At 39.0% G+C, this 25,122-nt stretch overlaps 1 protein-coding gene across 3 annotated transcripts; it reads right to left on the bottom strand.

Moving 5' to 3' along the window:
* On the bottom strand, positions 1 to 23,665 carry PHF6 (PHD finger protein 6). Of its 3 annotated transcripts, XM_059858900.1 has the most exons (12): positions 23,514 to 23,646; positions 22,291 to 22,355; positions 18,522 to 18,701; positions 18,241 to 18,342; positions 15,064 to 15,197; positions 14,715 to 14,758; positions 5,483 to 5,649; positions 5,162 to 5,305; positions 3,824 to 3,928; positions 2,802 to 2,935; positions 2,032 to 2,161; positions 1 to 1,746 (listed from the first exon to the last, which is right to left on the bottom strand). In XM_059858900.1, exons 3-11 carry the CDS (start codon positions 18,657 to 18,659, stop codon positions 2,032 to 2,034), a joined length of 1,098 nt encoding a protein of 365 aa, XP_059714883.1. In that variant the 5' UTR covers positions 18,660 to 18,701; positions 22,291 to 22,355; positions 23,514 to 23,646; the 3' UTR covers positions 1 to 1,746. The 3 variants fall into 3 exon arrangements, with proteins under 3 accessions (XP_059714883.1, XP_059714882.1, XP_059714884.1); XM_059858899.1 differs by lacking the exon at positions 22,291 to 22,355 and having other exon boundaries at positions 23,514 to 23,665; XM_059858901.1 differs by lacking the exon at positions 22,291 to 22,355 and having other exon boundaries at positions 5,483 to 5,646; positions 23,514 to 23,665.
* Between the last annotated feature and the right edge of the window lie 1,457 nt (positions 23,666 to 25,122).

Genomic DNA, 25,122 nt, shown 5'->3' with positions numbered 1-25,122 from the left:
TTGCAATTCAAGTCACGCTTTTAATTTTGAAAGTTACAAATACAAAATAAAAATGAGCAATGGCATCATGTTTAGAGCAGTAACTGAATATTTTCTGTACACAGCAATATTTCTTTCCAAACGGGATTATTTTCCAGGAAAGCAAACAGAATTGATTGAATTCTAACAGGTAAAATGTTAGAAACTCCAATATACAGTAATTGAGTCCCTCAAGACATTAAGGGAATGCATAAGAAGACAAATGACACACGTTAAATCTTTTAAAAATACAAGTAAAAAATGCTACAGAAACTCATGTTACATATGAACCGTTTTTGCAATACTAATCACAGAAGAACTGTAGCAGTTTATAGTCAAATCAGTGTCTTTTGCTTGTTTCCTTCCTTCAAATCCAGAAGTTTTGTTGGGAGTTCAGAGTGAAACAAGTCAAAACCCTAAACAAACAATAAGGTGATGCGATAGCAACAGACAAACATGTGGACTAGATTCAGCTTTTTGGTTTTATTTAAGTAAGTCTGAGGATGTGCTTTAACAGACCAATTGAAGAAGCCAGTAGCCATTAGAAATGACAAGGTGTTTTGAAAGCAGTCAGAGGACTGTTCTTTAGGTTTGGTATAGCCTAGATCTGAGCGTTCCCTCAAGGAACATCAAATTCTAGCAAGTAGAATTCCATGATGTGATTGTTGACTTGACAGAGAAAGGAAAAAAAAAAAATCACTAAACCAATAAGGATGATACGTGAACTTTCCCATATAGTGGTCATATGATTAAAAAATAAATACCAATCTAGCAAAAAAGGTTGCTTCCTCATTCTTCTTACAGAATATGGGACCTTTATGCACATTCTTGACAAAACATGAAGTGTTCCACACAACAGAGAACACTTGAGGTATGGACGTCAGATATGGTGGCTAAATTCCATAGTGAGTTAAGAGTTGTAACTCTCTGAAGTAAAAGAGATCGGGCTGCAAAGTCCAAACATTTGTATAGTAGGGTTTTAATCACACTTGGTGAAGTGTTCTTTGTAAATCAGGACACAGAAAGAGGTGGGTTTTTGGGGAAAGAATGAACTACAGCCCTTTGGCATGAGTTCTAAAGCTCACAGCTCAGAACCAACAGCTGCTCAAGTAAATCTCCCGCAAACAATGCCGGGCGGAATGAGCAATCACAACAGGAACAACCTGAAATGTTCAAGCGTGCTTCGTGTACACCGAGTCCTTTCCTACTGCTGCTGCCCAAGCCAAAACAGCGCGGCTCTGCCATGTACGGCCTCCGGAACTCGTGCAGGAAGAAAATGCAAAATTCACAAAGTACCAGCTCGTTGCCATCACGGACTTGTCCATGTTGTTAATTAAACTAGCTAAGACCTTCCCTCATTGTGTGAATCCACTAAACAACTTAGACATTCCAAATCTTAAAGTTTTTATTCAGTCCAGAAATATAGATCTTACGTCATTTCAATGTCTGCCTTAACTTTTGACACTGTACATATTACATATCATTTATATAGTGTTTCATTTTTTTCCAGACACTGCAGACTACAAACTACATAATATTGACATGTAAAACTCTGCCACTTACTGAAGGCTCACACACATGAACGTTTCAGGCAGTTCAATGAAATTTCTAACAGAGTTGGGTAGTAAAAAGTTACTAACCCTTTTCTGATTTTTAGAAAACAATTTAAAAGAATTAGTAGTTATGGTGTCTTAGCCATTCCCAGTTCTATAACTCTGTCCCTTGAACCTGTTTAAAAAATGATGAAAACAATAGTAAATTTAAAATCATACAGAAAAGCATTTCACAGCTCTGACATTACATCTACATTTAGCAATAGAAATGAGGGCCTCCCTTCTTTGTTACAAAGTCAGCCGGATTTAAAAAACAACAAATCCTCCCCATTCTTCTACAGTATGCCAATAAAAAGTACTCTGCATACACTAGATTTAAATACTTCACTGCAGTAAACTACATTAATTGTATATTGCGTTTCAGTCTTGGTAACAGATCTGTCAGGAGTAACTTCCATACCTAGTTTCCATTGAGCTGCTGCTGAGGAATGTCATTATGGTCAGTGCCTGATTTGCCACGGCTTTTGCTTTCTCTTTCTTCATCCTCTTCATCTCTTTCATCATTTCCACTATGGTTTTTACAATAGAGTCTGGCACAATAAAAGGAACAGTGAGGATTTACACTGGAAATATCCATCAAAACCTGACTTATCTCTCAATTAGTTTCATGATGTGCTACAAGTCAGTTGCAAACTCTTAAATCATTCACAGCTTCCAGTCAAGCATCAGTTAAACTGAGAAGGAAAACAAGGGTCAAGAGCAGCCAACAAAACTGTGACCAATCCCAGTTCTGCAGAAGTGCCTCTCACTGCTCGGCGAATGCCCTCTTGTGGGCACAGCACGGCAGCTCAGCTGCAGCCAAGCCACAGCTCTTCAGGAAAGATGGAAAGCTGTGGGGCCCAAAAAGCCCCTGAAGGAAGCTACAAACACATCAATATGGAAGAATCATGACATCAGCTTTCCTGATCTAAACTACAAGTTATTGGAGAAGAAAAATATAATACAAGTCAAATAATTTTCTCATTTCTCCTATTTACAACACTACAGAAATTTTAAATTAGCAGAGTAACTGAAATGTTTTGTAAAGTCAACAACTACTTAAAGATACCATTTTAAGCTAAATAATACCCTATTTTTTTAAGAACATATTGACAAGCCAAGTTAGGCAGAAAAAGTGTCATGAAATATCTTTACTTTCGTAGCAGATTCAACAATTACATAGGTCCTTACTTATAAATTCCTCGTGACATGTTCTCGATGTATTTAGCTTTGTCTTCTACTCCACAGTGGTAATGGTATGTTTTTATGCAGGCTTTGATTTCACACCCAATAGTAGCACCAGGCTGGCTGCAGAGTGTGCATTTCTGTGCAGGGGAAAGAAGAGAACAGCAACATTCAGCATCTCAGTCTTTTGTCTCTTAGTACTCAGTTTAGTCTTCCTCATATTTGTGGCTAACATTTTGGAACAGAGTAATTCCTCTGGCAAATCATCCTTCCAATGAAAAGTTAATCAAAGACATGGTAAACCAGAAACTGTAAGATACCAACCCACAAAAATATGAACACTAGGATTTACCTGTCTGTTGCACAGAAAATTGCTACATGATTGCAAGACATGTTATTGCATGTCCAAGGCCATTTTACTAGTGCTAAAGTTAGTGTGCTAATATCTAGAGAGTCTTAAATTATTTTTTTCAAGGAACAATATTGCTAGCCTTTTATTATCTCTCTGATCCCCTATAAATTTCTTAGTACTTTAGAAACATCCTGTGCTTTAATAAAATACAGTGTGATGCTTTACTAGCATCCCCATTTCTAAGCTCTTAAAATGTTTTCCTACTAAAACACCAAAACAGTTGGAAATACTGGTTTGTTTCCAATTTTAGAGAATATATTCACTGCAAGAACTGCATATTCTCTAATTTTATGTGCAGCTCCACATAGTGTGTTTTTAGTAACAAGGGTCCAAAGCTGTTACTCTCTTATAGTTACAGCATGGCTAATATGAATCATATGATTCTGTGATCATAACAGTTATGTACATTGTCATAAAGAAGCCCAAATACCACAAGCCCAAACACCACTAATATTAAGGTGATTCCTATCTGGCTGCCCTGCCCACAAATAACAATATATTTTAATTTTGTGTTTAGAAAGAGATGGAAAAGATTGCTCCATAAAAGGAAGGAGGCAGAGCTATACAGACCTTAGCAGAATCACTAACACATTCACCACATTCTGTGGGTACATACCATTCTTTTTCCTCTCTTGATTTCTTGAAGTACAGTTTTGATATCAAAATCACCAAATTCTGCCCTTGAAGTTGTTGTTAGCTGGACAGTGCCAGAAGAGAACAACTGTAAAACAAGCAAGTCAAAGTAATGTCAGCTCCAAAGACATTGGATGAACATTTTTCTTCAAGATGAACAAACCAAGATGTTTGGAATTTTTTTTTACAGGAATAACTGAGCACTGAACATTCTGTTTTGTGATCTCAGACAGAACGTGCTTTACCAACAAACTAGGAAAAACCCTATGCTGAGCAATTAAAGCATTCCTTCTGATCCCCACCTGACTGCTTTAATTAGAGGAGTTGTTGCCTTGGAGAAATTTATTTTAAAAGACAGAGGAGTAGACAAGAAATAATGATAGGATGAAAATATAAAGTAGCAAATGGAAAATATTATCAATTGCACTACTCAACATTTTAGGAATATTCCATTTCCTTCCCTGTGACATATATGTAAGTCAGGTTCAACCCTGATGTCAATACAGCTGTGAAGTCCTGAGGGATGAAAATGGAGAACAGAATACCATCCCTTCCATCATCATCCTGCTATATTCAGCTTTAACTGCCTTAAAACTGAAGTTCAGGTAGACAAAGTAACAAAGAGCTTAGCTAGAGCAAGACTCAAGCTGCTGGCACACACCGGCTCTCTGTTTAGTGAGGCTGGATACAGAAAGTCAATGAGTAACTCCACAGATTGCCTGCACTATTTATTCATTTTGAGGTACAACATGAACCAGTGAATTTTGTTACCCAAAGCCCCACCTCACTCATGGCACTGTCTGCTCATGTTCTTTGCAATTAGGTCCCATTCAGGCTGACAGTTCTACAAACATGATCATTCAAAGGCAAGAGCTTCCTGGAGCTTCCATATCCCACACTCTACTTAAGTCACACAGCCTGAATCCACAGGTCAAAAAATTAACAAAGTTCATGGATTCTTCTCAGATTGTCCCTGAATGCCTGTTGTTTTATTCTTGGAAAGGATTCTTTTAGTTAAAACTGTTTTCTGTTTTCCTTTTTAAATACTTCATATGCATTTAGACATTAAGGGAGCATTTTTAATAAGCTAAAGCATCTCCCTGAGCTAATTCCATCTCTTAGCATGAAGCCAACTTTTACTCATATTGCCTGCAGTGAAAATAAATGAACTGCTCACTTTGCAACACTTCAGTGCTTAAGATCATCAGCATACAGACAATACTCAGCATAATTACATGTGAGGGCACTGTATTAAAATCCAAAATAGCAATTCAGACAAAATTCACAGAATAGACTGGTTATCAACAATACTGTTACTCACCATGCACTTATAGTGTGCTGCAGCCTTTTTGGCATTAAATATATGAAGCTTTCCTCTAGCTTCATTTTCTTCTTCACCTGCATGACAGAATCCACATTTAGGTTTTGTATCACTGGGGCTGCTTCTGTGGGGAGACCTGTCTCTCTGAAAGAAAAACATTTTACTAAAATATACTGCTGGGATACAAATAAGGTTGCAATTTTAAAAGCCTGTGGCCACCAGCTGGAGGCTCAGACAAATGCAAATTTTAACAAAACTTATATTTCAGAGAAGAAATATGCAATTCTGTCTTCTAAGAAGTTTAGCATATTTACTGCTTACATAGGAACTGCTTTCTATTTCATCTGTGCCATGTGAGGACGTAGATCTAGTGTCTTCTGATTGCCCTTTTAAATTTGTTTTTCTTGGCTTTCCCTTACGACCCCTCCTTTTTCCTTTGGGAGGTGAGGGCTCCAATTCATGTTCATTGATATTTTCTTCTAAATCTGCTTTAGAAGTCAGAAAACATCATTAAATAAGATTCTCCACAATTTTATAAAAAACAAACTAAGAAAAAACCCCAAACCAAAAACAACCCAAAACCCACCAACACCAGACAAGAAAAACCACAACTTGTATTTTCCAAATTTTGGTCAGAAATAAAAATAGCACCTTTTCCCCATTTATTACAAACATGCAACTGCAGATCCTGAAAACATTACTTCTTATATGTCATACAGCTTTGCGTCTTTATAACATAAGAAGGTTTAGTGTTTCTTACAACTTCTACTTTCAGACCTAAAATGTGTCCTCAGAAACACATCTTCACCTTCACTGAAAATAACTTTCATTTAATCTACACTGAAACTGGAAAGTGTTTTCACCCATGAAATATGCTAATAATTTATTATTTTAGGATGCATAACTCCAGTGTAAATTGCCCTTGACAGTATGGCAGTGTACCCAAATAATACCTCTCTCCTTGCTTTATTAATTGATGCCTGTTGACTTAAGAAAAAAATTCATCCATTGGGTTATAACACCAAGCTTTAAAACTGGAAAGTATTTTGCCTTCAGTGAAACAAATCTACAATTTTATGTCATTACAGAATATTTTTAGATCTGCAGCTAAAACCAGCCTCCAGTTCAGAGGAAATCATCCCCACTGACAACATCCCATAACAAGTATTTACAGATTATAAGGAACATAAGAACATGTTTTTTAATAGAGACATGCCAAAGAGGCCTGAGAAGTTCCTTTGTAAATGTCAGCTGAGCTGTCAATGCTGCACAGAGCCGAGCCCAGCCTTTGGGCACTCCGGCCTTTGCACAACTCACAGCTCTACAGAAGATACAGATCAATTCTACAAGATTGAGATTGCTTCCAATAAGATCTAGTTAAATTGCATCTGATAATTACATCTAACAACCAGCTCTATTCAGTCACTAACAACTTTCCTACTCACAGAAGCAGCCTCCTTTTTTTAACTTTAATCTGTAGCACCCACCCCTGCTCAAACCACAAACATATTTCAGACTTGTTTAGAGAACACACACAGACCTTGCTGAAGGACTTTTCTTCTCAAAACCCAAACCACAAACATCAGTATGAGCCCCCAAACAGAAGGAAACGGTAATGAGAAGACCTGGAACATTCACTTGATGGATATTGCCATATTATTTCAGTGTCCAGATAGGACATCTTAGCTGGAGACTAAATGCTGCCTTGCCAGCACTCATCTTTCTTACCTATTATCACATAAAACTCAGATCACATTTCTATCTTGTGATAACAGAGACTCAATTGAACAAAACATGAAGTCAAAGTGCTGAACATGTTCCACAGCCACCAAGTGGGAGCAGAAGACAACTGAAGCCCTGGCCCAGCCTGGCACACAAGGACATTCTGTTCAGCTCCATCTATTCTATCTGTCACTAACCCCCAAGAAAGCTACAGCTTCTGCTCAGTTATTAAGGAAGGACAGAAAATGCATCCAAATGCACCACAACAGGTTATACTGAAATTTATACAGATCTGCAAATTATTTTGGTTTAAACTTACAGATTATTCAGCTATATACAGATTTGCCCAAGTTGCTACTAAGACACATCAGTCTGTCTACAACATCCCTATACTTTCACATATAAACTACTCTTTTCTAATTATATGTCAAAAGCAGCATTTATTTTACTCTGAAAAAAACTAAATACATGATGACACAGATTATGTAATGTAATTGTATAATTAAGTAATGAAACAATACATTTTACATTTTCTTCTCAGTATTTCCTAACATTATTTTTCATTTGTCACCACTTGCTAAATTCCCCAAGCAAGATTATGCACTTTAGATATTGACCTCTTAGACTGCATATAGTAAATTTTATTGCAATCTGAAAACTTCTTTCAAAAAGAATTCTCTTTTTATCTTGCTCATCACATGAACTCTCCACTGATTATTCAAAGAAATTTATGAATATTTGTCTCCATTTTTACATTTACAGAAATCATAGATGGTTATTCTAGAAAAAGTCTTACAAAAATGTGACTATTGAATCCATGACCTTTTAAATGACATCAGTAAGAAGTTAAAAATATCCCTTCCAAAATAATTCAGTGGACTTCCCTACTATTTCATGAAACAAAACATAGTCCATTCACTGCCATTCTTTATCTATTCCAAAGCTCCTTGTGCATTTTGTCAGCCAAAATGCTTTCCACCTCAGTCCACCTCTATTTTCTACAATAACATTAAAGCATGTCCTCAACTCTACAGTTCCACTTAAAAAAACAGAAGTGAGTTAAAATTGCTAAAAACCAAGCATACCTTGAGAAAACAAATTTCTTAGAAGTGTCAATCTCCTAATAAGTTCTTAAGTGCTATTTTTTTAGTCTATAATTAGTATCATATTTGAGATTTGAAAAGTAAAAATGCTGTATTTTTAAAAGTTCCAGTGTAACATAAAAAAACCATGAAAAATGCACAGTTTTCCTTAAAGGAAAACCCCTCATCTGTGCTCAAAACTACAACTTCCAGAGAAAGTCAGACATGAAAATCCAGATGCTACATGACACCCCCTCACTAAAATACAATTCCGTGAAGATTTACATCTCCTACTTCAAGTGATGTGGACCTACAGAGTAACAGCACCAAGATGTGAGGATCTGCTCTACCACATCTGTACTCCAAGCCTGATATCTCAAACACTAAAGCTCCTCTCGTTTCTACAGCACCCTGAACTCACAGAACAGAACAGAACAGAACAGGGGGACTGTAACCAGCTGTCAAACACATCTGCCCTGCATGGTCTTCATGTGTAATTTATAGCTTGGTGGGTGCCCTATCCCTCCCCTCAAGCCCACTGCCAGCTTACCCTGTGTCCCTGGCATCTGATGGTTGGGTGTTTCCAACTTCTCATGTCAGCTTGAACTAAGGAAAACACAAAAAGTTGTTCAACTCCTCCCTGACCAGGTGATGTATTATCATGGATATCACCCATCCTCTGAATCCCCTAAGATTCCCTAGAATCCCTAGAACTCCCTCTTCAACTATCCCCATCCCATATCCCATTACTGCATTGCTTTTTAAAATCATGACAATTTTCTCAATATAACTTTAGTTAAAGTTCTAAGGAGATTTCTATGAGCTTCCCTCAGAAGTCCCTAAAAGCTAGATCTGAAAAGAACCCAATACACAACATGGCCTGAGAAAGGGGGTGTAAGGGTAGAAATCAAGAAGAAACAATCTACATTTTAAAAAGCACCTAGGAATAGGATATTGTAAATTCAGCCGAGTAGCAACAAGCCAGTAATTTGCATTTTAGAAATCCATGTGCAGTACAAAGTAAGACAGAAGGAACCCTGGCAAAATGCTGTATTACATCAACTGTTAACAGGGAGATTCAGCTTCAGAGAGAAATCTAAAAATTCTCCTTTGATCATGACTAGAAGGAAAAAGGATCAAGATGTTTTGCTGTTTAAAATAAGGCTTGGCAGAGAAGAGGTTGAGAAATCACTGATCCATACTGCGTCAGCTTGAAATACACATGGAACCCCTTTCCAAAAGCCAGGTTAAAGCAGAGTAATAAAGAATTAAGTGATTTAAAGGTTGTGAAAGAACATGTAAAAAGAGGATGTGTACAATAAATATGGCTCTATTTACATCCTACAGTACCTTAAACAAGAGAATAAGAGAGCCAGAAACAAAGCAGGCTAATTTTGTATGAGGAGGATAAAAGCTAAAACTACTGGCAAAATATATTTGCAAGTAGAACTGGCCATGAAAAGAAGCCAAAGCATAGAATGTTTCTATAGAAAGCCAAAGCACAAAATGCTGCTATATAAATCTGAAATCACACATATGCAGGTAAAGTTTTACAGTGCATTTGGGATAAAAGAGAAACTAACAATTCAAGAAACAAAATCAATCTTACTAGATTTTTAGAAGAGAAATGGAATATAGCAGAGAAAGAAAAGAGTACTTCAGCATGCTAGAGTAAAATCTCATTAAACTATGGTTGAAACCAAATAAACCATATGAGCCAACATCATTGTTTTAAACTGGAAAGAAACATCAAAAAAACCCCAAAAGAGCCTTTTTGGCCCCACAGTTAATATTAAAAATGTGGATGCATCTATAAGCAATAATAAGAAACAGGGATTTGCATAAACCCCCTTGCAAACAAATACAAAATCAGGTAAACTAATCATGAAATAACAGTAGTTTTTATCAGCAGATGATGCGAAATTAAAGATCAAAATGCTGAATATATTTTTTGCGTTATCTTTTCCAATGGAAAAAGAATAAGTTACATTAAACACATTTAAATTAAAGTAAGAACTGAGAGAAAAAAATTAAATTACCCCTTAGGTCCTGCCACTAATATGTTTTCCAAAAGCCCCAGACACTTGAAGGAGCTGATGACTCTCATCCAGAAGTTATTTGTTATGAGGCATTTGAGATTATTTATTTAAGCACATTTAAGACAGAAAAATAATAAAATAGTCCTTACTAACCACACAATTTAAACACATTTTCAAGCAAAGAAACACTGGCAAAGACTGAAGACAGATGATGCACTTGGCTTATTTGCACAATCACAAAGTTTATGACCCCTGGTCTGATGAGTTTGTTGAGTAGCTCAAGCCTCTCTGTGTAACACCTTTCCTAGATGGGAGGGAGAATCAGAACAACACAGGACAGCTCCTCAGACAGGACAAACCATTCACCACCTGACTTTTACATTCTTCCTTTTCCATTAGCCATGTTTCTGCACAAACCCTCCTTAGTCTAAAATGGGACACTGCTAATTCCTGCCTGGACCAATTGCTTGTGTGGGAACACCAGGTACACATTTGATGCCACACCCAGAGCATTCTCCAAGAGACAGACAGCAGGCAGGCTGAGTTACCAGAGCCCGGGAAGACTTTCTCACCATCAAAATCCAAACGACCCCAAAGCGCAACATTACAGAAACATTTACACCTGACTGTTACTGCAAACGACCTGAGGCAAACCTGTGCTAGGACCAGTGCCACAGAAAATGTAACAGGGAACAAACACTGCTTGAAGAATCCAAAGATGAATCAGAATGTTACCTAACTTGAGTGCCAAAAAGTTGCAGATGTTTTTCCTGCCTGGTTTTCACAGCACTTCGGGAAAGTACTCAGCGCACTATAGATTGCAGTGTCTCTAAAAAGGTCTCAGAGAAATATCATCCTGACTCAACTTAGTAAGCAGTGTGAGAAGCACAGATTCCATGTCTGATCTTCAGAATGACATGAAAAGGATGCTAAGACAGGGAATGTCCTTATTTCCACTGTGGAAACATAATTCCCTGAGGCTTTGAGCACAGCTACAACAGAAATTACAGACATTTTATTTTCTGACCCCATAGTTCTCAAGCATCTGCTTTAAACATTAACAAGAGAAGTCACACAGCTCTTTGTTAGTCTCTGTCTTACCACTGTGTAACAGATGAAATTACATTCTTATCTTAGTTTATATTAAACTATTCCTCATCAGCTGAATTTGTTTTAAATTCAACACATCAGTCAGAGCAGCCTCACCTGCAGGGAACTGAGAGAGGCCAGTTTTTTCATTTTTCAACAATTATTTCCAGTACCTTCCAACAAATTCCAACAAACAGCTCCAAAACATTAGTTCAACAATACTTCATTCTTCAAAAAGAATAAATGCAATTGTTATCAAACTGAACAGTAATTCAACTAATGGTTAGCTGTGATCATTTGAAATCACTGGCACCAATTCCTGTAACCTATTAGGTACTGAAAACTTAGCTTGCCTAAAATTATGAATGAAGCTGGTACCTGAAGTTCAGTTATTTTGTTAAATTTGTAAGCAGCAAGCCAAAAACCTAGATGTCCTTTTTCCAGTTAATGGGAACAAAGCAGAGAAAAATCACTCTGAATTACACAAAGGAAATACAGGAGAAATACAATTTTCCAATTCTATGCCACCTAAAACCCAGGCCATATAGATAAATTAGATAAACCCAACAATCTATTGAATCAGATAATGAATTTAAGAGCATAGTACTCTGCTGCCATGTTTCACATTTTCATATTCAAAGAATACAGAAGGTGGTTCAAGTCCTGTCATGTGAAAAATAATTAATTCCCATCACTCATTAATTTTGTCTTGATGAGTAGATACCAAGTCTGATGAATCCTCACACCACCTGAATTTCATAACAGCAATAAAAAACATCTATGAGGTCCTTTTTATTAAGTCTTAGCAGGTAACTTAATTCCAGCATAGGTCCTTCAACATTATTTCCATGCAGACTCAAGAGATTTTCTTTAACTGTTATTACGTGTTTAACAGACAGTCTTTTTAAACTAGAAGTTGTAAGTAAAGTGCATGAGCCAGATCTCAGACTTGGGCAAGTATGCCCCCAGAAGCATCCATTTTCTAGAAAAGGGAAGGAAAACTGTTATGCAGCAGTGCTGCCTACAAAAAATAAACTGTTCAGGACAAATCAAACGCTCCTTGAACATCTACTAACATAAGTGACAGAATAAAAATACTTGGACTTGAACAATTAAATCTGGATACAAAGCACCAAGCATGATAACCCACAGAATTTCTAAACTGAGCAGAAAAAAAAAACAAAACTACAACAAATGAATAATAATAAAAAATCCCCAACCAAAAAGCAACCCAGAGAAGGAGCAGTTAAGTTTCCATTAAAAAGGACTGATGGTCCCAGCACCTCTCTGCACCCACACTGGGTGACAGAACCACAGACAAGCTTTAACTGTTCTGTTAGGAAAACACTGCTAAGCAAAGATTAATGAAAATGAAACTAAAACGAGATTTTAAAAAAAAAGCCACTGTGTTAACATCTAGCTTCCCTGCCTAGTCTAGTCACTCTCCTCTGCCAAGTCCGTTATCTGGTTTCACACACCACCATTCTTTCACATTTAAATGCCTCCTTGACATTCACATTTTCATCAAGAAACAAACAAACTACAAATATAAAGCTTAATCTCACCATCCCACACCTTTCAGTTGTCATTTCACTTAGCAAACTTCAGCATTTAAGTAAGGAATAAGGAAAAAAACTCCCAAGTCCATTCTGAAACTCTGAAAACCACCCTGTAATTTCTGTCTGCTAAAGTTAATTAGTGTTCAATGTAGCAAAATACCATTGCTATGGAAATTACTTATAGCATTGTATCAGGCATATGCAATGTGTATTTCTACTTTCTTTGATTTAAAGGAGGTCTATCACAAAAGAGCCCCAGCTTTTGGTGTTATCAAATCCAAAACTGTAAATAGTAATTATTTTATAGGTAAAGTTTCCAAAACTGTATGGACTAAAAAGAAAACATTCTTTGGGAAAGAGTAATTGGTGGAATTTCAGTGAAATATTAAATAAAGAACAGAAAACAGAAATGTGAAGTATAGCTACATACAGTTCTAGAAATGCAAAGCTATTTCTAGAAGTGTAAAGCATGACAGAAGTAAATATTTCAAACATATTCAAAAATCTGTGCAAAGTGCTAAATAATATACTATCAGGTTCTTTGGCCTCAGCTGTTCTGAGTGACATTGAGGGTAGGAGAGAAGAAATACATACTCCAAGAGGCTCTTGATATGAGTCTAGATTAATGTTTTAATAAACCATCATCATCAACATTTAATTTAAAAAACCCACTAATTTTCCCCGATATACCTATATAAAATTTAAAAGCTTTTGCTGCTAGAAAATGACGCTGTAAAACTGGAGATAATGGTTTCTGAAAACTCTTAAAGAAAAGCACAAGTTCAGATCCTGCAAGAAATCCCAAGCAGGAAAAGTAATCCATTGGTTTTGAGCTCCATGCAGAATTGAAGGCATTTTTAAACACATGTCAAACACTGAGACATTTGTGAGCAAGTATAAAAGATTATTTTAAAATATCAGTGTAAGAGATTAATTTCTCTGGACTCAAAATGTCTTTAATATTCTGTGTCTGCTAATACACAAAGCAACCCCAAAACAAACACAAGATAACATGGCCTCTTCTCTTTGGAGAACTAATTATAACATAGATATTATTTTTCCTTTAAACCCAGAAAGAATAAAATTAGAGATTTATATATATAGGCACACAACAATATTTATGTAAATAGAGTAAAAAAAAGAAATAAATTTTCTTTGGTATTTTCTGCTGCCTTCAGACTCTTTCTGAACATTGAAATAACATCCAAACCTTTACTATTAATAAGTCTACTTACTACCTGTAGCATAAAAAGCAATATATTATCTTAAAATACATTTGGCATAGAGACTGAAGTAATTGATGAAGTTTAATTTTCCCTAAACAGTTGCATACTCCTCATTAATTAAATCTGAGGACATTTCAGTTGAAAACAATGCAAGAAGTAAACTGCCAACTGTTTGCTTACCCAAATTCAGATACAGTAGAAAAAAAGAAAAATACTTAATAAAAACACAACAGCACAAGTAGTTTGGAATTGTAACAGACCACACAATTTATCTACATTTGTGGCATTTCACTGTTCTTTTCTGCAAAGCTACACAGCTTTAATGAATGGATCTATAAAACTTTTTTTTTTTTAATCAATATGATTCAGAAACTTATCTGTAAGTGAACTCATCACAACCCTTTTCATTTACTATTGGGTGTTTCTTTTTTCAAGAGTTAAACTCTATTTACTAGTACAAAAAATAATGAATATTTATGAACATTAGCAAAAATCAGCTGTTACCTGACAAAATATTTCAGATGTTAATATTGTGAATATTTAAGTACAAATATAAGCCAGCTTCTTCCAAGAAGGGAATGTATAACTTCTACCCAAACTTTAGTTTTATGGAGCATCATATCTTTTGAACATCCTAAAATTTATGGTTGGGGTTTTTTCCCACCTCAATCAATAATTTTTAGAGAAAATACAGAAATCAGATGGACTTCCAAACTCATTGTTTCTCAAAAATATGTAGTTCTAATTTTTGCTGAAAACATTTATATTCTCCAAAAAAATTAAATTTAACCAAGTATCTTTCTACAATGGGAAAAATTTATATTGAATAATTTTACCTTCAGAGTTATGCGTAGTTTTCTTGTGTTTTCGACATAAAATCCTATAAACAAAGTAGTTGAAAACTGTCAAGTCAGTCACGAATCACAGATTATTTACTCATCTTTTAAATTTAAATGCCAGTACATTTTTCTCCCACTTATAAGACTCACTGATACACAAATCTTGCAGTGAAAATATGCTTTTCTAAAACATCACTATTTTGAATGCCACAATCATAATTAGAATTTTTTGCAGCAGTTTTGTTTAGATTCCAAAGTGGGGTTTTGTTTTGCTTTGTTGCTTGTTTTTAAACAAAGAATGTAAAATACAAAGTAAAAATAAACGTAACAAATAAATAATAGTTACATGTAAATGCCTTGTGAAGGTTTCTCTCTTATCTGAGCTTTATCATGCAAAGCACAGTAGTAGTGATATGTCTTGTGACACGTTTTCACATCACAGCCAATGGTCGCTCCAGGACAGTGGCACAAAGAGCACATCTGGAAAGGAAAAGAAAGCACAATTCATGTTGCTTTTTGTTTAGTATTCTGAGTTCAAAAATAACATATTTACCACTCCTGGTGACAAAAAAAAAAAAGGATTTATGCACTTGGTATTACTCTTCCTGATCTCAGGTATTTTTGTATAATTTATTTTAAAATTAAGAAATTTGTTACAAGTGTGTAATAACCATCAGATGCATTATCAACTCAACCACCATTATCAACTCAATGAAGAAAATAAGTAATTTGTTTATGTGGAATGTATCTGATGAAAGTGACACAGCTATTTACCTGAATATCCCCTCACAAGGACAGTCTGTTTATACCGACCATTTCAGAAAAGTTAAAATCATAATTGTACCTGTTTAATTCTCAATTATCTTATAAAGGCAAGAGGGGAAAAAATGACACCCATTTGAGAATGAATCCTGCAGTCAGAAATACTGAAAACCTGCAAATTTACCTCAGCATCAGGAGCTAACTTTACTTTTTTTTCTACAGTTATGTCCTAAAGTCCCTTCCAAAATACTGAATTTAGTGAGATATTTGGTAAGCATAATTAATTTATTTCAACTAAACTCAATTTTGCTCTTTGTACTTATATTGCAAAAAAGATTAAAAGTGAGGCTGTTGCTTTACTCTTCTTTCCCATTAATTAATTCTTCTTGTATCAGAAACATAGATAACAGCAGTTATCTAAATTAGCCTTCTAAATTGCTCATGGTCCTTCTTATACCGTGGTATGAAGGGAAGTATCACAAATTTTTTTTTTCTTTATCGTTCTCTACTGACAATATTCCCCAAAGTCTCAGAATTTCCCATTAAACTGACCTCCCAAGACAACTGGAACTTTTTCTTTGTATCCTACATATTGCCAGCACTCACAAAATGTTACAATCAATTCCAGATCTAAGTATGAAATGTTGGATATTCCCTACATATATATAGCTATATATCTCTCTATATATATATCTATATATCTCTTTGGCTCTGTGGGTACATTTTTTTATCCCCTGCACTCATTTAGTCAAGTTCTCCTTGCTACTCTAAAATATGCCAAAAAAATATACCACCAAAGTTACCAAATATACCACCAGCCTGTTTTTCAATTTTAACAAAGTCAACTGAACAGTTAAAATGTCAAAGCCTTGGATCATCTCCATTTACTCCTCTGCAAGCTCTGAAATGGTACAGTTTTACACTGTTGCTTAGTAGTTATCTAATTTTTATGGGCATTTTATCTCATAAATCTGTTATACATTATGGTTTTATACATAATAATTGCTGATCAAAGTCCTTTAGAAAAGCCTAGGCTTATATATCCAGCCAATCAAGTTTAGTCAGAACCTCAGTTTTTTTGAAAGCCAGAAATGACTGAAAGAAAACTTTGGTTTTATGAACACCATGATGAGTCTGTAAAACAGAGCACACACATTTCATCCATGTTTCTAGTAAGTAATAAAATACTTATTCCATTGTTGCATGTCTGCTGTCCAAATGGTCACTAACTCAAGTTATATTGGGTATATAAGAAGTTTGATAAGTTGCAAATTAGGTATGTTCTTCAAAAAACCCAAAATCTTTCCATTCACAGATACTAGAAATAATACAGATAATTAGAATAATTAAGATATCAGTGACTTGTTCTTCCAAATATTTAGACTTCATAAGCTTTTGTGTCTGGCCTACCAAGGTTTGAACCTACCCAGATCTATATATATATATATCTCTATATTCTGTCACTGTCCCTCTGGTAATGCGGTCCCCACTGTCAGAGCCCACCTGGCCAGCAGCACCTCCTGAGAGACGACAAACTGAGCCCAAGCCATCAAGATATTCACCTAACCCAGTGCTCTGGTCTTTTTTTGCTGAATGTGCTCCCCCAGGATGGACCAGGCAAGCAGACCTGAGAGAAGGGATTTGGGCTAATGATAAACCTTTACCTTGAAACTTCCCACACGCCAGTGGAGAAAGACAAGTTCCTCCAGAGAATGATTCAGAGCTGCAGCTCTCTGCCAGCTACAGACACAGGCACCTAAGTTAAGATCTAAAATTATCTTGCATGCTTTCTCCAAAGAGGAACCAACTCAGGACTATGATTCCATTAGATTGACCAGATCCAGGTTTTCTGCAGAAACGTGAACAAAGTGCCTGGCACACACAGCTGGTGAGCTACAAGAATGGAGCCATTGCAATAGAAGGAACATGAGATTCAGAAGCAGAAAGAGAAACCACCAAAGACATGAAAAGAAAAAACCTTTAAAACCCTTTAAGACACACAAGAATCAAGAAGTCTCTTTATGATCATTAGTTTCATTTACTACCATGGTCTTTGGAAAGTCCTAATCACACCATGAATGACTTGTGAAGGGTTACTTCTTTCAGCTAATTAGAGCAAATGAAGTTCCCTGGATGGGAAAAGATTCAAATGAAACAGTGGATGAAAGAGTAGACTATTATTATAAAACAGTAGTTCTACAATAATACGTTGTACTTCCTTTAGTGGTCCAAGAACTCGTAAATAAATAGAGTGCTTTAAATAACCAAGCTGAAAGGTTTTAATGTGAGGAGTAAACTGATCATCTGGTAAAATTATTTTAGGAAGAACCTCACTCATTTCCCCAAATTGGAAAACAACTAGTTCTAAATAAATAATAATAAAAAAAATCCTGATGATTTTTTTAATTCTAGGAATTAAAAAAAAAAGTCATTGCTGCTCAATCTCTTTAAACTGGTGGAGCTGCAATGACTACTGTACCCACATACCTCATAAGCCTTCTACATTCACAGCATTATTTTTTAAATCAGTATAAAAGGAACAAAAAGTGTATTTGGTAGTTAAAGCTAGATTTTGGCAGTAAACCCTCGTACAGGTAAAGGCACAGTAACACCCTTCCCAGGAGCCTAGAATGTGGATTTCTTTCAGAAACCTAACAGAAAATATTAAATAGCTTAAATACACTGAATAACTTCCTTGCAAACTTTATGGAGGGTATGAAAAAAACATCTTCCATTTTCAAGAGCCAAAATAGGGACTTACCAGTTTTGTGCCTCTCTTTATTTCTTTCTGAATATCTTCAATAGAGAATCCACCAAGACTCTCATTATCAGTGTGTGAAGAAACCAGTGCGGATGAGAACAGCTAAAATTGCAGAGACAAAATCTGTATTTTAATTTTTAAGGGCATAAATGATAGAGAAATGTATAGATATGAAACCCACCAAACTGCAGTGGTTAATCACGTGTGCCAACTCCAATCTGGGTGGCTTTTCCACGTGTTTGCAGCGTTTTCCCGGCTCCATCCCGTTCGCGGTCACTCACCATACACTTGTGATGTGCTGCCACCTTCTGGTTCTCCGACATCAGCAACTGCCCACATTCGTTATCTTTATTCGACCGACAGAACCCACACTTCCTTTGTCTGGAGGAGACTTTCTTCTGTCCGACTGAGCTTGTCATGATTTTAAATGACCTTAGAATGCCACTGCAATCCTCTCAATGCTACAGGGAAAAAGAACTGCAATCAGCATGTTAACATCAACAAAAGGCAAATTAACATAGCTCCATAAATACAGTATTGGATGCTTGGAAGTGATTTGTCCCTTTTCTTTATGCTACTTCAATATAGCCAAATAAACAAGTGACTGGCAGAAGCAGTATTTGGCCAAATTTTAATGAATTTTTTTCAGCAAGAAAAAGCAGTTTCTTTGCGAAAATAAGTTTGAGAATTAAAATAAAACTTGGGATGCTAATACAAAAGCAGAAAACTGAAAAGAAATAAGTAGGAAATACAACAAGAGAATCATCGGGGAAAAAAGTTACTGCAACTCACTTTTATAGCTATTTATTACAGGAAAAGAATTTGTAGGGAAAAAAAAATATATACATGCAATGAACTTCTTCAAAAACAGAAGCAAAGAAAAAGAGACAAGCACAGCCTCCTGCACAAGTTTTGACTGTAAAGGCTCACAAAATCTCAGGGCAGATGAGTAGAGGTGAGATGATAAAATGTAACCACTTTTGGTATCAGAGGTATCTTGTGGCTACTCAAACAGCACTAGGAACAAAATTTTAGACACCTCTCTGAGGTGCTGCAGTGGAAAGCTCTCCACGACCAACAGTTAGTTCGGCAGTACCACACCAGGTTTCAGTAAGTGCACGAGAGCTGCCGTTCTCAGCTCAGAAAAGTAACTTAAAATCAAACTCAGTATGAATCACAAACTTTTCAAGTGCTACCCAGCAACACGTTTCAAAATGTAACACTGAGGTCACAGTGCCCAACTCAAGCAGACACAGCTCATGCAAAAGTGAGAATACTCAATGGGGGTATGAATTTCTTGGCCAAGTATTAAGAAGTGTGCGTTCATTTGCTTCAACATCTACCAAGAAATAAAAAACTCATCTTCTTCAAACACACTTTCTTAGAGCTTTTTACTTCGGAGATTTAAACCTTACTGTCAGAATTTGCCACAACTGCAATAAAATCCTCCTCAGCCTTCCTCTTCAATCGACTCAGCCAAGTCAGAAAAGCCACTGAAAAGTCACCGTAGGGTCTGATATTTGCGTTGGAAAAAAGTGTAAAATCGAGCCATAAATAAGAGAGCAGAGTTGCAAAACATCTGGACTGGGCTACAATGGCACAGATCTGCATGAAAATACATGGCTGGTCTCTGGAATTTGCATAGGCAGACCCGGTGCTGTCAGAAGCTCATAATGCTGGTATCACTCACTCCTTCTCTAACCGAAAGCAAAGGAACGTCCTCAAATTTCCGTCAGCTCCTGCTGTCAGACCGTCCTGCTTCAACAGATTTCCACAGACCTTGTAACTGCTGGCCCTGCACCGTTTACTGCAAAACTCCTGCTCTAAAGGTGCCCGTCCTGTCCCCCTGGCCTGTGTCCTCCCAACAGCTCCATTTGCTTTCTGTTCTAACTGCGAGCAGTCCACGCTGACGCACACTCAGAACAAGAATGCAAAGATTTCAGATCTTGCTGATTTGCACAAAAAATGTGCCAATCTGGATAAACTAGTCACACCCTTTTGCAGTGGCAATAGGGAGTCCTTAAGTGTTAAAACACAAAAGAATTATTATACTGTATTCTTCTGAAGAAAAAATAAAACAAGACTATTCTGTAATCCCTTCTGAACAGAAAGAATGGTTCCTGAAGAGACAGACAGATAGATATATATGTATGTATATTAAAAAATAAAAATCTGGGTAATTAAAAAAACCCAATATTTAGGAGCAGAAAAAGACCTACAAAAGACAAGTAGGAAGTAATATCACAAAGATTACTTGTTTACATCTCACATTCAATAGATCAACATAAATCACACAGGGATGTTTAGAAACATACAAACAAAGTAATGTAAAATGTAAAAGTTCTGGTTTTGTCAAACAGTGTGGTATATACAAATACAATCACTTGGGCCTACCTGTTTCATTTTCAGATTATATTATTAAAATATTGACACCAACAATATCAGTTATTAAAAGGAAGATCAGGAATTTCCTTGTGCACAGGTCCTATCCTACTGACTCTCAGCAACAAGAATTACTAATAAAACAGAGCTACCACAATTTAAGCAGCAAGTTTGTATTTTAGAAAATGAAAGTAATTTACAGCACATATAAAAACTTAGGTGGCTCTCATCATATTTAATTTATAGGAAAAACAACTTTCCAAGACACAAGATTATAAAGAAGGTTATCACAGCTCACGGCTTTCCACCTCCCAGCACACTACAGGCACGTCACTGCAGCAGCACCAGGACCTGACACAGCCTGACTTCCTCAAGTACTTCTGCATAATTAGATTTTTTAAGGCTCACAGTGAAGTTTAAAATATTGTCAATCTTTACTTGATACACAGATGCTGATGTTTAAAAAAAAAAAAAAATCAAAGACATGTTTTGAAATACTTCACAATTACAAATAATTTAACACTTGAAAAATTATTCAGAATTCAAACGGGGCAAAAAGAAAATTCACGTTCTTTTCACCATCAGATTAAATTACTCTGAAAGCATTTTACAAGGGTATCTAGAAGTTTTCTTTCCAACCCCATAATTGTTGTGGGGTATTTTTTTTTTTGTTTGTTTCACTGAGCATTTACCCTATTTATACATTTTTAAAGAGTGTTGAAAAAAACTTTAGCACGAGAAACATCTATAGACCTCTCCATAAATTATATCTGCTTTCTAATAAATGTGAGAAGACATTACTCTCAGATCACTTCTCTTTGTGTCAAAATGCACTTATCCTGTCCATTAAAAAAGAAACAAAACACATTTTCTGAGAAAGATGAACCAAGTAATACAGCTACAGCCCCACAATTCTGAATCCAAGCACTCAAAATTCTGTTTTCTTCTCTCAAGTTAAATCAGCCAGAACAACTTATCTAGTTTGCCAAGTATCAAGCTACATTTCACTGGAATGAGAAAAAATGCAACTTAAAAACAGCTCAGTATTTTGGTTTTCCATGTTTAAAAGGGTAACAAATGAGTAAGAATTACAAAAAAAACCCAGTGATTAAATCTCCTGTTGATAGAATCTTGTTTGCCAGCTTTGTCCAAGTCTCACAGACTGGATCACAAAGAGTGATGTACTGTGGAATCACTGGCTGGAAGATTTTCACTGTCTCCACCAAAATGGAACACACATACTAGACACAAAGATTATTCCATACAGATCAATTTTCCATGGGTTTGATCTAAGAAATGAGAAGTTACATGTACCCCAGAATCACACAAGCAGAAATTCACTCAACCCTTCTCCACCAAAAAATTTGGGTTCATTTGCATTTCTTATGTGCACCAAAGTATTAAATGTGGTGCTTTCCCTCCCAGCATCTTTATTTTATCTTTAAAGCAGCAGGTTTTACACCCTCCTGTAGTTTCTGTGCTGCTTCACTGAGCTCTAGGCAACAGATTTCCTAATATAAAAGTGCAAGTTCAATAACTCATGCACGGGATGCCCTCAGTGCATGAGACATTGTTCAGCACCAAAGACTGGAAAGTAACCTGGACTCTAATTTCTATTTATTGCCCAAACATGTTTCAGGACCCTGATTATAGGAGTTTAAACCTCACCTGTATTTCCTACGAAGGACAGTCATCTACATGCTGCATGTGTAAAGTTTGTTTTGCTGTGTGACCTGTATGATACCCAAAGTAAATTTCAAAAAATTAGAATTTATATTTGTGAAGAAAATTTCAGACAGCTAGGGAGAACCTGTAAACAAGCTTCAGAAAATGCCACTGCAGATGCTGAAGTGGTTTGGTCTCTCAGGAAAAGCTACAGAAAATATTTGTGCTGATTTTTCCAGGATGCTCACTGGAGACACCAGAGTCACAAGCTGACAAGTGCTTTGCAGTTTCCCGGGGTGGACACCCATTGTTGAAAGGTTTATTTTGGAGAAGGGGGGAGTGAAGAAGAGGAGAGGGGAAGTATCCTGTAGGGTTCTGTGGCTGAGAACCCAAATCACAGGTCCCATAGAAATTTTTATCCAAGAGTTACATTCACACAACATCCTACAATCACTATAAAAAGTAGGATGGGAATTTATCCATGCATCTTCCTTAAAAGAAAACCCCAAAAAGACACCGAAGAGGGGGCAGATACGAGGGGAGAAGGGCAAACCCTCCAACGCCTAAACAATGAGAGCAGAGCAGGTGACTACAAATGACACAGAGACAGCCCGCGGTCAGGGAGATCTGGCAGACGGCGCTGAGGGATCTCCAGGAAAGTTTACATCCTCCCACGGGGAGCGGGAGATGGGCCGATAGCGGCACCTCTGCCGCCGCCTCCCCGGGGGATCGATGGGGCCGGACGGCATCTCCCGGGCAGGAACCGCCCGACCTCGCCGAGGGGCCCGACTGGCACCGCCGGGCCCGACCCCTCCCCGGCCGAGGGACTCCGGGGGGAGAGCGGGGGGGCGCGGGAAGAGCGACCCCCTCCCGATTCCATGGAATTTTGGGGGAAACGGGACCGGGAGACAAGGGGGGGCGGATCCTCGCTGCAAGGAGGGCGCGGGCCGGGGCGGGCGGAGCGAGCGGCACCGCCGGCCCGGGGAGGGGGCAGGGGGGCGGTACCGGCACCCGGGGCACCCCTGAGGGGATACTGCGGGGTGCCGCGACCCTCGCGGAGCTGCAGGGGCCGGCTGAAGCCCCGGGACCGGCGGCGGCTGCGGGCGGGCGGGCCCCGGGCCGGGGGCTGCGGGCGGGCCGGGGGCGCCGCGCCTGCCCCTGGAGCGCGGCGCAGCGGCGGCGGGGCGGGCAGCAGGCGCTCGGCGGGTCGGTGGTCGGTCACTCACCCGTGCGGCGGGCGGGGTGCGGGCGGAGGAGCCGCTCGGCACGGCCCGTGCCCGCTCGCGGGTCGCTCAGGGCCGCTCGCCCGCCGGGACCGGCGCGTTCATTCGGGGCTCGGGACGCGCCGCCGCCGCCGAGCGCACGCACGCACGAGCGGACGCACGCACGCACGCACGCACGGCGCGCCTGGGCCGCGGCGGCGCTGCGGGGCGGTGCCCGATTGGCGGGAGCCCGGCGGCCGCCGCTCGCGACGTCCTTTGCGCACGCGCGACGACGCGCGCGCCTTTCCCGCTCCCCGTTCCCGCTGTCCCCGCGGCGCTTCTCCGCGAGGCCGGAAAACGGGGCTGTGTGGAGAACGGCGGCTCTGCGCATGCGCACCCGCAGCCGCCACTTCCCCGCGAGGTCCCGGCGGGCGAGCGAGCGGGGCTGGCGGGAGGCACGGACACACAGGGAGCGGTGCGCATGCGCACCGCTCACCCGCAGCCGTTGTGGGGGGTGCGCACAGGACTCGCGCTGCTGCGGCCGCGCAGCCGCAGTGCTCCGCGCGTGCGCAGAGCGGGCGACCAGGGACGGGCGGCGCTGCGGCACCGCGCGCGCGCCCCGTGGGGAGGGGGGGCGCGGCGCCGCGCGCGCTCCCTCAGGGTTTTCCCCCCCCCACCGCCCTTCCCTCCCCGCCTCCGGCCCCGACCGCCCTCACGGCGCGCTGGGCCCGGTGGAATGGAATGGAATGGAATGGAATGGAATGGAATGGAATGGAATGGAATGGAATGGAATGGATGAGCAAGGTTGGCAGAAGACCTTCGAGATCATCAAGTCCGGCCGCCCATCCACCACTGCCACCACAACCCCTAAACCACGACACTCAGTACCAGATCTACACACCTTTGGTTCAGGAAGTGCAGTGGCAGTGCTGAGTGATGTGGTTTAGGGGTTTTGGGGTTGCGGTGCCAGCGCTGAGTGGATGGCTGGATTTGATGGTCTTGAAGGTCTCTTCCAGCCTTGATGGTTCTGTGATCCTAAACCGCATCACTCAGTGCCAGATCCAGACATCTCCTAAACACCTCCAGGGACGGTGACTCCACCGCCTCCTTGTGCAGCCTATTCCAACACCTGACCACCTGAACAGTGGATTTTGTTTTTTCCTAATCTGAATCTCTGCTGTCGCCGTTTCCTCTGGTTCTCTCCGTGCAGACCCGGCAGATGAGACCGGCCCCATCTCACTGCACGCTCCCCTCAGGGATGATGAGGTCCCCCCTGAGCCTCCTGGAGCCCCCTGGCTCTCTCAGCCGCTGCTCATCAGACTCCCAGTCTTTCCCAGTTCCCCAGTGCTTGCAGGAGGTTCCCCAGTCCTTGCAGGAGCTCTGCTGCCCTTGGCTCCAGCGCCTCCACGTCATTGTAGAAGTTAGAGGTCCAGAACTGAACGCAGCACTTGAGGTGTGGCCTCACAATAAGTAATACAAATTACACATCTTTTTTACAAAGTTGTTATCATTGCACATGTTGATCAAATTACAATATAGTAAGAAACCCAAATGCCAATACACATTTGAATTTTCAAGCTGCTACCATTTTATATCACAATGCATGGATGTTTTATACACGTATTCCTGCACA

Source organism: Haemorhous mexicanus, chromosome 14, assembly GCF_027477595.1.
Source record: "Haemorhous mexicanus isolate bHaeMex1 chromosome 14, bHaeMex1.pri, whole genome shotgun sequence".
Taxonomy (NCBI): domain Eukaryota; kingdom Metazoa; phylum Chordata; class Aves; order Passeriformes; family Fringillidae; genus Haemorhous; species Haemorhous mexicanus.
The sequence above is the reverse complement of the archived record's forward strand: the minus strand, read 5'-3'. Positions and strand labels throughout refer to the sequence as shown.

Coding starts and splice junctions, on each gene's coding strand:
- PHF6 (XM_059858899.1), bottom strand. CDS start 18,659: ATGACAAGCTCAGTCGGACAGAAGAAAGTCTCCTCCAGACAAAGGAAG. Junction 14,759..15,063: donor CCTTCACAAGGCATTTACAT/GTAACTATTATT, acceptor CTTTGTTTATAG/GATTTTATGTCGAAAACACA. Junction 5,650..14,714: donor AACTACGCATAACTCTGAAG/GTAAAATTATTC, acceptor TGACTTCTAAAG/CAGATTTAGAAGAAAATATC.